Here is an 11,752-nt window from a genome sequence, read left to right on the forward strand (position 1 = left end):
AGAGAGAGAGAGAGAAGGAAAATAAAGATAGCATAACCGGGAAGAGAATGGACCTTGCTTCAGTTTGCAGGACTGTCATGCGGTACATCTAGGTCCGTCGGATTGAGATCTTGGTCGAGATCGAAATCTCGACCGAAATTTCAGATTCGACAGTTTGAAATTTTGTTTGACCGTCATACGCATTAAATGTTAATGCACATGACTGAAGCAATTTCGGTGGGGAAGCTGCATTGGAATGTTGTCAACTTGTCATGGCTTGACAAACAACCTAGTAGAAGTGCTGTGTTCTTGTGTTTTCAGAACTGTGGGGTGCTTTGAGTGAAGCAGATTGCAAAGATCATTGTCAAGCTTGAGAGGGGTGGATAGCGGTTCTTGTGGGTGGTGATGAAACCTCCATCGATCAACCATGATACAAAGTGGTTATTGTCGTTACTTATCACCCATGGAGAATGATCTTGAAGCTATGATGCCTAAAATATTCCTGGAGCAGACGAGCGATAGGTCGCTCGGGTTGTAGTGAAGTCATGTGTGTTTTTTTTCGGCCAAGAAGTCATGTGTGTTGCTTGTTAGTAAGGGTGTCGATTCGGTACGGTATCGGTAATTCGGTACGGTACGGTACGGTTTTGAGTTTGAAAACCTCATACCGTTTTCGTACCGTACCGAATTTATACGGTACGGTATGAAAACGGTATTTTAAAAAACGGTACGGTATGAAAACGGTACTAATTCGGTATGAAAAAACGGCACGGTTCGGTATACGGTTCGGTTTTGTTACGGTATGAAAATCGGTATGGGTTTGGCATAAGAGTCATCTATGCTATTCTTATGATTAACTTCAATATTTTCTGTTTGAAAATGTTAATCAGTGAATGTAGTAAATTTGATTAAAGCCAAAGCTGAAGGGTTATTCTTATTCGTAATTTTCCTGTTCGAGTCACAGCAAAACAAAGCTTATGAATAAATGGAACGTCTCCGTTCATCATTCTCCTCTGCTCTCATCTCCTCTATTTCTTCGCTTATGTTCAGTTAATTGCTTTGGTATTTCCCTTCTTGAATTCTTCTTTGTGTCTTCCTTTCTTGTTTCTTATAACTTGCCTTCTTTGTAAGCAAAAGCCAAGTTGAGCTACAAAGGGGATGCAGGGCTTCTGAGTTAAATTCACTAATGTAGCCGTAGCTTCTTTTGTGCTCTTCAAACTTCAAAAATGCATTCAGCTTTTCCTTCTTTTTGGTCTGGCAATTTGAGCAACACCAATCAGTAGAAGCGATAACCCTAATCATCCCAATATCAGAATCCATCATAAGAATTAAGAATGACTATATACCTGAACATTTAGCTTATCCTATAATTCGCCTGTCCATCTCCATATCTTTCACCTTATGCATCGTTTCATCCCTCTTCTGTTTCACAAAATGATGGGGGAAATCCGAGTCTCCTATAACTTTCTCAAGGTATCAAGAATATACATGGGTTTGTAGCTACTTCCAGGAACACCAAAATTCACATTAACGGCCTCATTTGAACAGAATGGGCAACCTTGATTACTCAACAGAATTATAGAACCATTCTTCATGATGCTTTCTATAGGTGCATGCTCAGTACCAGCATATGGCATGAAAAGGAGAACACGAATTGCTTTGAGGAAGAAGACCAATGACCCAAAAGAAGGCAAAAAATTTAATAAATTTATATGATCAAAGTAATAGACATTGTACCCCATTTGTGGGGTTAAACCTGTCTCAGAGGATGATGAGGTCTCAGCCCCATCAGCATTGCTTCGGCCATGGAATTTGGCAAATCGGTTCATGAGACTAAAATCCTAATTTAGGAGAGGGAGCAATTTACAAATCTTACCCAGTTACCTGTAGATTGTAGTCCTTACCCAGGTCCCAGACGGTAAGAAGGAAGGAAGAACGAGATTTGTAGAAAAATAAAAAGAAAATAGAATAGAAGAAGAAACTAAACGAAGGAAGGAAGAGCGAGAGGAAGGAAGAATGAGAGGCATCACTGGGATTCAGGCTAGACTCTCGCCTCTCGGCCCTCTCTGCTCTCTTCGAATGTGACGAACAAAGCAAAAGCCAGTTTTTAGGGTTTAAATCTATTATCGGTATACGGTATAAAATGCGGTTTTTACTACGGTATACGGTATTCGGTAAAACAGTACGGTATACGGTACATACCAACGGTATGGTACCGTATACCGAAACCGTACCGTACCGAATTTCCAAATTCGGTTTCGGTACAAACCGTACCGAATTTCCAAATTCGGTTTCGGTACAAACCGTACCGAATTTGGAAACGGTACGGTACGGTGCGGTTTAAACGGTTCGGTACGGTGCGGTAATACGGTTTCGGTACCGAATTGACACCCTTACTTGTTAGTGGGAATCCGGATCACCGACCCCGATGGGGAGCACAAAGTGCTCCCTGACGCTTCCTGACCACATATATCAGTGGGGCCCACGGTGAAAAACACTTTTTTGGAAAAAAAGACTGGAGCAGATAAAGTAAATTGAGAAAATATTATTTTGGAAATGGAAGGGAAGGTGGTAGTAAGATGTCGTATTAATACATTTAGTTATTTACATTATCTTAAAATTTTAACCATTGATTTTATTAGATCTAATCATAATTCATTGATATTTTTTCTACTTTATATATTAAAATAGATTATTTTTCCCATTTTTTGTTAAACGTCTTTTAACCCTCTCTTATAATTTCTTCCCTAATTTTTCCTCTAGTGTTATCATTTGTTGTTAATTTTGCATTTACTCCCTCTCACTCTTTGTTCTTTTGTGTCATGCTCATTTGCGTCAATTGCTGGTTGGGATTTCTTTCTTTTACTTTTATTGTTACTGTTATGGATATTTTATAATAGATCTGTCTGGTCGACCAAAGAAGAATCGGACCAATCAATCATTGTCCAGACCACGAATAAAACGAAGAAGCAATGTGTATAATTTGAATTATATCCAACCTCCTTAAAGATAGGGCTAAGGATTCCGATCAAGTCGGGTCACTCTTAGAATCCAGATCATCGGACTCCACAACTACAATCCAAGTAATACTGTCTTGGAGGATAAGAATCCTCTCCCAAGAAGCTAGCAACAAATACAAAGTTCTAATTAAATACTCACATATTCATCATTATGAGGGATGCACTCTTAAGTTATTGAATACATTAAGAGATTGAGCTTGCTTCCTTGGTTCGTAACTAACTTGTTCGTCAGAGACGAAATTCAATCACACCGATCGAGCACGTTTTTGCAGGTTACAATAGAACATCGATTTTTTCATGGTTTCCCTCTTCTCGTCATTAGAATATTGGACCATTTAGAAGGATTCTTTGAAATCTTTATTGGTGTGTATAGGGCTCTTTTCACCAACTCCAACGGATGGTTGCTATTCATAAATGTCGCCAACTAATTTCCTCGCCTCCTATATTTTTGTTAATAAGTAATTCGAAAAATCTATTTTACAGGCATGTTTATCCGGTTGACGTTTTTTCGATACTTGGTAGACTTCCTAGTTGCCATGGGGGAGATATCCGCGCTTTATAGAGCAAAAGTTCGACGATGAGAAACTCATGACTTCCCAGCTTCCTATTTCCTATTTCAATTCAGATTTCAGAATCCAACGTTTGATTTTAACTGCACGAGGGTATCGTTAAGGGCATGGAGTGTGTTCAGAAACAACTGCTGAAGAATAGCGGGATCAAGTCCCCAGTCACTTGGTAGAGCTCTGCACTCTAGTTGTTTGATGAAATGCCAATAACTCGAATTTCCTTTCGGTGGCAGTGACTACCAAACTCGCAGTCGAACCACAAGACATGGTTTCGCTAGTTGCTTCCTGCCATGAATCTCCAATAGCCCAACTGCAAATTTCCCGATTCAAGCCGATAGGTGGTCCTGAGTTTTTAAGGAATCCTTTGAGTGTCTCCCCTGTTAGAGCTGTGATTCGAGCGGGTCAGCGTCAGTACCATAGGAAGCCACCGAAGAATCTCAGATATCCGCGGCGTCCAAAGCTACCACCTGAACCTATCATCTATAAATCCATAAAGAGAACTTCTGGAGCAGGCAAATCTCAAATGGACCCCAACTGTGATGAGAGACCTGAATCATTTCATGACGATGTGGCTGCTGGAGAGTATGATACTGCTACCATTGTTCATCACGATCCTGTGTGGAGCTCAGACGAGATTGACGCAATTTCATCTCTTTTCCAAGGAAGAATACCTCAAAAGCCTGGGAGTCTGAACAAAGAGAGGCCTCTTCCACTTCCACTTCCATATAAACTCAGACCATTGGCGCTTCCTACATCTAAGAAACATGTGAGAATGACTACCCCATTGTCTTCTCGATCGTCCTTGTCTCGGCAAGCATACAAGAACCCTGATTTCCTACGGGCCCTGGCTAGAGAAATTAGTCAGCTTCCATCAGATAAAGATGCGTCTGAAATCCTCAATAAGTGGGTTCAGTTCCTCCGAAAGGGATCTCTGTCCTTAACAATACGGGAACTGGGTCATATGGGTCTTCCACAGAGAGCTCTGCAGACCTTCTGCTGGGCTCAGAAACAATCTCAGCTCTTTCCGGATGACCGCATTCTTGCTTCAACCATTGAGATCTTAGCAAGGGCACATGGACTGAAAATGCCCTTTGACTTGGAGAAGTTTATGAATTCAGCCAGTCGGACTGTTATTGAGGCAATGGCAAGGGGTTTTATAAGAGGAGGCAGTTTGAATCTAGCCATGAAGCTGCTCTTGGTTGCCAAGGATAATAGAAGAACACTGGACCCGAGCACCCATGCAAAGCTGATACTAGAACTTGGGAAGAACCCAGACAAATGCAATCTTGTTTTGACTTTACTAGATGAGCTTGCAAATAGAGATGATCTGCAACTGGAGCAGCAAGATTGTACAGCACTCATGAAAGTTTGTATTAGACTTGGGAAATTTGATATTGTTGAGACTCTCTTTAACTGGTACAGGGAATCTGGACGTGACCTTAGTGTGGTCATGTACACTACTATGATCCATAGCCGGTACTCTCAGAAGAAATACAGGGAGGCACTTGCCCTGGTTTGGGAAATGGAAGGATCAAATTGTCTCTTTGATCTTCCAGCTTATTCTGTTGTCATAAAACTCTGTGTTTGTTTGAATGACCTCTCAAGGTCTGTAAGATATTTCTCGAGACTCAAGGATGCAGGTTTCAGTCCAACCTATGATATGTACCGGAATTTGATTAAGATATATGCAGTTTCAGGAAGGTTAGCTAAGTGTAAAGAGCTTTGCAAGGAGATAGAGAGGGAGGGATTCAGGTTGGATAAGCAGATGGGGTCTCTTTTATTGGATTTGGAAAGAAAAGTTGGTTCAGTTAGTTGATAGTTTCAGTTTATCAGTCCAGGTGATCGGACTTCTCTTTTCATACTGGTTTATTTCTGCAAATATGGAATATCATCTCGGGTGTGAATTTTTATACCAACTGATGCCACTTAAATTTATCAACATTTAAGATAGAACAAATAACAAAAGACAGCAAGAGGGGTGGAGCTACTCATATCTTCTAGGTCCTGAAACAAATGATTAATCAAATAAAGACATGTACCTGTTTCTGTGAGTATAAGACTACAGGATCCTTCAGTTGATAGAGGTCTTGCTGATTTAGTAGATTAAGGCTATTAGTCAAGATGATGTGCACATTGAAGGTTATCTCTACGAGTCTCTGTTCTGGTGATCTCCATCAGAGATCATTTATTGGTCCTCTTCACTTGATGCTTGAAACTCATTTTCTCAGAATTAAGGAGATTCATCTCATCAACCACGTCCTTCATCTCATACCATTTGGCTATTCCCCTGATATGTTTAATTTTTTCTTCTTGACTGACATATTAGCTTGGTTTTTATTCCACTTTGTTGACTATTCAATTAGATTCTGCTGTATTGTGGATTATCATGACATAATTGTTTGAACCAGGGATCTGTTGCACCTTCAATTAATTCTCTTCCAGTTTCCCTGTTATTTTTCTATGAAGCCTGATTGGTTGGTCCAATTGTCTGAGTGAGTTGCTTAGCAATTTGTTCTAGAGTACACTTACATTGAGTTCCAAACAATCAACACCGGAAAATGTGTAGTCTGAAGGCTTTCTAACCCAAATCAGTCCATTGCTAACATAATTCATATGGGAAAAATGAAGTTCTTTTGGGAAACCAGTGATGGAAAGATTGATAATAAGCTACTGCTATGTAATGATGGAGTTGCAAGTTCAAGTTAGTTATCTAACTAATTCTAGTTTGTTCATAGAATCACCTCCTCTGCAGAATTCTTGAAAAGAATGTGCCTCTCCTTGAGACAATGAACAGCTGCCTTCAAAGCTCACTAACTTCAGGATTATCTCTGTCACGCAATCTCATATACCCTGCCTGAACCTGTTTTGAGCAAAAGGAGAAGTATCATTGGAAGAAATCAATCTGCCAGCATGCGGAACTTCATGGTTTGCCAGATGACTGAACAGGTAGCAAATCTGGGCAATGGTCATGTCACTTCATATGTAATCCTTAGATAGGAAGAACATTGTTTAAGGTAAAGCGTAAGAAGAGCAAATCAGAGGGCCGGCCAAGGGGGCATTTTGAGACAAAGGAAAGGGCTGAAAAGGATGGTCTTTGGCCTAGAATCTCACTATCACCTACGCATGTGCGAGAGTCATCAGGCAGTTGTTGCCAGGATACAACGCTTAAGAGGATGACCAGCAATACAGATTACAATGTTTGGAAGCAGCAGTGGTGTCAAACCATCCCACTACCGATACTGTAGCGGCATAGCCCAGGTTTGAGCATCTTATGAACCCCCATGACACAAGCAGTCTCTTTTGGGCAGTCATGCCAGGTAGGAAGTTCAAACTTCCCTACATAAGTTGCACTGGGGTACCATGTTGTCCCTCTTCAGATTGGTTGTTGAGTATGGCTCATGCTTTTCATTATGCTATCAATGGACACGGGATCCTGCGCTCCCCGGTGAGCTGGTGGGGGTGCGGGGAGGTCGCCCCCACCGGAGCGTGGGGGCAACCCCCCGATAGCCTATAGAGGGTCCATGTTTCTGTGGGCTCGAAGTTTCTTTATAGTTTGGGTTTGGATCCATGAATAGTTGTGGTTTAGGGTTATATATATATATATATATATATTCTCTAGTAACAGAACATTGTAAGTTGTCGTTTTCGAGAAGAATATAGTGAAAAGCCTAATATCGGATGTAGCCTCACATTGAGGTGAACCAGGGTAAAATCCATGTCTTCTTCTTCTTTGTTTTCTATTCAATTGTGATTAATCCTAAAGTCGGTCAATAGTCTAACTGCCAAAACATTGGTGGGAGGACTGGTAATAAGGGCATATTCTCAAGTAACCAATATGTCAGTGTCTTGTTTCTCTGCTTAATCTTATTATTTTGAAATTTAAATTACGGCACGCAAGATTCATTAATGTCAACTTATTCACTACCCTCTAGGTTGACTTTCACTATCACGGGTGGATTTGGATTTATTTTGAGAAGATACATAGATGCACAACTAAAGGCACTCTCCTCCCCCTTGCCCATTTGGCTCAGCATGTCAAGGCAACCTAATCTTTATCCGACAAGCTATATATGCTGGCAGCTTTAGAGGAGGGGGGGGGGGGGGGGTCACACTTATGCAGGTTTAGAGTGATCTTTGAGAGGTAGTGGACTACATAATGGAACACAAGAATCTCCCAGCTCTTCATGTTGGACTACATATTGGTACACAAGTATCTCCCACCTCTTCATGTCGACCTGGTTTTTTGTGTTAAGTGACTATGCAGCTCCTTGGCTTTATGCTATTCGAGTTCATTGCAAAGGCTACCAACCTAGCAGTGGACGCCTTGGCTTGGAAAGCACTGTTACTTATGCGTGTTAAAGAACCTTGCTCCAGTCCTACGCATTTAATGAGTAGGACTGTCAAGCAGAACAATTTCGGCTGCCGGATCGAACTTTGACTTGACAGTCCTGTTTATCAATTTCTGTGTTAAAGAGTGGCCAAGCTTCATTGCATGGCATCATGAGATTGTCGTACATGATGCTATTAGATGTATGCATTCCTCCTTTGGAGATTTGTAGAGAAAGAGAGAAACAATTAAAAATACCAGCCTTCAAAGATGGATACGAAGTTTTGGTTAAGCAAGTAACAATCATGGAGTATATGGCGAAGACTTTTATTAGGTCTAGTTTCCATCCAGATCAGGTGAATGGAATATCTGGAAGGAAGGCATGAGGTAGGCGTCATTAGTTTCCTTTCCCAGATGATAAAAAGTTTGGGCGTTGCGGGCAAGCCTGCAAATGTGCATTTTTAGGTGCCGGCTTGCCGTACGCGAGACAATTGGGGTCCATCAAACGATTGGTTTGTTTCCAGAAGCCACACAAAATCGATTTCACATGCAGCACAAGTGGATGAGATAATGCCCCAGAGAGAGCTAGAGGTCATTTCATGAGTGGATCACACAGAGGGAACGAGAAAGAAAGAAAGAAAGAAAGAAAGAAGGAAGAAGAGGATATATACACATACGCATGGGATTGTGGGGTTAGGGTGTTGGAACGCGGATTGCGATCCAAGAATTTTATATACACGTGGCTTATCAATTCCTTTGCTTTACATCTCATTCTCCTCCACGTCCCCCCACTAGTCTGCGGCCGTGGTTTCTTTAAACCTTTTTCCACGTGACCCAAATCTACCTCCTGATGTGATTACTTGGGGATTGGGTTAGGGTTAGGCTCCAAGTAAGAGCAAGTTGGTACCAAGGTTCGAAATATCGTTTAAAAAGGGGGGGGGGGGGAAACCACGACACCCCGAGAGCGACCCCAGAGATATCGAGGTTCAACGTTAAAGGTTATACTATAATTATTACCAAATAATATATAAATATAATATAAAAACAGATGTTTAAATTGAACCAAGCGCACAGGCAGCGGGACCCGGCAAGATTGAAGCAACAGTGGAACGGTGGAGACCTATCCGCCACACCGCCCGAGAGGAGAGAAACGATGCGGTGGTGATTGAGGGAGCGAGAGTAGAGAGATGAGAAAGAGAAGACGAAGAGAGCGAGAGGAGAAAGAGCAACGGGGCGCCGGGAGAGCCGGAGAAAGTCGGGGCGCCGGGAGAGCGGAGAGACGTGGAGGCCTGGAGCCCGCACTGCGAGAGAAGAGGGGGCGAGAGAGAGAGGGTCAAACTCATCGAGGCATCCCTCCACCAAGAGCACCGGCGGAGAATGACGATTTCCCGATATTTGGGGAAAAGATCGTTTTGCGAATTTCGTCGACTTTTAGTTGTTGTCGCGGTCCGACGGGCGACATAGCGATTTGTCGCCGAAATGTCGCGACATTTCGGCGACATAATGTACATTGGTTGGTACCCGAACTTGAATTTTGCACATTAAATGTATAACAATTGTTGTTTACGGTCAAAATCTCTGACTGTTCATTTTACAAGTGAGTGAAAAAAGTGAAAAACAAAACGGATGGTCGAGATTGAAACTTTAGTGAAAGTTTCGGTTTCGACCATAGGCAGAATAGAGTTGTGCATTTATGTATAGCACTGGATGGGCACTTTTTACATATAAGGAATTATCATATTACATATACCATGAATGAGAGTTAAACTTACGATTTCTATTGGGTTTGTGTGTCTTGTATTCTATGGGTCCATGTAATTATGGTTTTAGTTGTATTTATAATTGAAACAGGGTTTGGGTCAATTACTAATACTGGGATAAAATTGTAATTACTATAAACATCTTACAAAGATTGAATCCCTGTAGGGGATTGAGAAACTCATCATTATCCGATGGGGGCAAGCAAAAAGTAGCACTCTGTGGGTGTGAGATTTTTCTGGAAATAGTAAAACTTCTTTTCTCTCTGGTGGACGTAGGCAGGGTTTTGCCGAACCACGTTGAATCCCTTTTGTATGCTTTGTTTGTGTTATTATCTGTTCGTAATTGTGCATCTATTATCCCTAACAATCGTTGAAACGTATTGGTCTTACCAATCTGGAAGGCGAGGGCGAGGAAAGTTTCAGGTTTTTTTTCAATTAATGGAGGAAGAAATCTCTGAAAATATCAAAGACAATTGGGATGCACGCACCAACATCATAGAGAAGACTTCCTTTTTGACTTAAAATTCGTCACTGATGATGTTAACAATAATACATTCCATCCATGATAAAGCTAGAGAGGGCAGCCGGATTTGACACGTGACGAAAATCTTTTCCCCAATTCTAAACTTTGTCACTCCTATGTGTGACCAACCCTATCAAAGAAAAGAATCAACTTATCTAATCTCTCAAATCAAAAGCATGTAGTTACCAAAAACAAAAAAATCTCACGCATGTGCTCCGCATCCCCATCAAAAGTCAAGTGGGTTTTGCCCAAATTAGGATCCCGTATTTACACGACCATCATACCAACAACACACACAGTAGCAGCACCGAGCAGTCTATGGTCTAGATCAAAATTATAATCGAGACAAATTCCGATCACTCGCTTCGTATATGTGATTTTTTTTGATAAAATTTAACTACAAAATAAGTAATCAAAATTCGATTTGAACCGTAAGTTACATTGTGTTACACATTTGTTATACAGTACCAACGACACCACGTGGGGGCTACGCCCCCATTTACTTAAAAGCAAGTTGTTTTTCTTTGCCTTTCCCCAATATGAAAGGGGGGCAAGGCATGCATCCGAGCATCGCAAAAGAATTTGTAAGAGAATATATTTTTTTGAAGATATAGCACCTATCTTTTCCTTTCATATCCTGTCTTCTCACTAAATTCCTACTCTCCGGACCCACAGTCAAGATCTAAATCTACCAACTCGGGTATATATAGATATGGGTGTCTCATCATCTCGTGTCTGTGTTTGTTTATGGAGAAGATTACTAGATAAGATTTTCTAATAAAATGATTAAAAGTAACTTAACTCATCATCATCATCATCATCCATTCATGTGGCCGTCAAAGGCTTCAAACTTACATAACTAATTAAAGAGTTCTTCCTTTCTAGAAACGTATCTTCAAAAGAAAGTGATGACTGATGAGATGATACAGATGCTACCCTTGAGGGAGAGAAGGAGGCCACCCCACCATGAGTTTGTCAAAAAAGGCACCAATCATGTCATCAGAAAAGTAGTCTTCCTTAGATCCTTGGGATTGATTGGGTTGAGAGTTGAGATTCTCTCTACCCTGGTAGGGCCGGCCATTGCCCCTCCCGATGTGCGATACATGACCCATGACCCGCCCGTGGTATACGAGCAGCCCAACTCAGAGGGTAAAGGGATCTAGGTTGAATGCATACACATTTTCTTTAATCAAACCTTTGATGGTGTTATTTTCTATTCATGGATGAATTGAATTGAATGAACCTCTTGGTGGGATTTCCTTATAAAGAAACCGAAAGTGTCTATTAGTCACAAAGAGAAATCTCTTTGTCTTGAAAAGATACCAAAGGTGACCATTGCTCCCAAAAAGATACCTCTATCTTGACCTGTAAATATATATATATATATATATATATATATGCCAAAAGTGCCACCCATTGATCTTAAAGATATGTGAAAGCTTGAATTAATTAAAACCTAATGGAAATGAATCCTGAACGAATCAACCCGTTTGTTCAACTCCGTAACATGTGAAAGTGGCAAATACATCTCATTCTCGGACAAACGGGTAAAACCATATGAACTTAGTGCAATCATCAAC

The 11,752-nt window shown here is 41.1% G+C and overlaps 1 protein-coding gene across 1 annotated transcript; it reads left to right on the forward strand.

The window, feature by feature from the left end:
• The first annotated feature begins 3,378 nt into the window (after positions 1-3,378).
• Positions 3,379-6,118, forward strand: EMB975 (Tetratricopeptide repeat (TPR)-like superfamily protein). The gene has a single exon (XM_089141081.1). It carries the CDS (start codon positions 3,828-3,830, stop codon positions 5,376-5,378), a length of 1,551 nt encoding a protein of 516 aa, XP_088997207.1. The 5' UTR covers positions 3,379-3,827; the 3' UTR covers positions 5,379-6,118.
• Positions 6,119-11,752: the final 5,634 nt, after the last annotated feature.

Source organism: Hakea prostrata, chromosome 11, assembly GCF_041222555.1.
Source record: "Hakea prostrata isolate BN-2017 chromosome 11, UWA_Hpros_2, whole genome shotgun sequence".
Classification (NCBI taxonomy): Eukaryota; Viridiplantae; Streptophyta; class Magnoliopsida; order Proteales; family Proteaceae; genus Hakea; species Hakea prostrata.

Bases quoted from the DNA above. Each gene is read 5' to 3' on its own strand.
- EMB975 (XM_089141081.1), top strand. From the start codon at position 3,828: ATGGTTTCGCTAGTTGCTTCCTGCCATGAATCTCCAATAGCCCAACTG.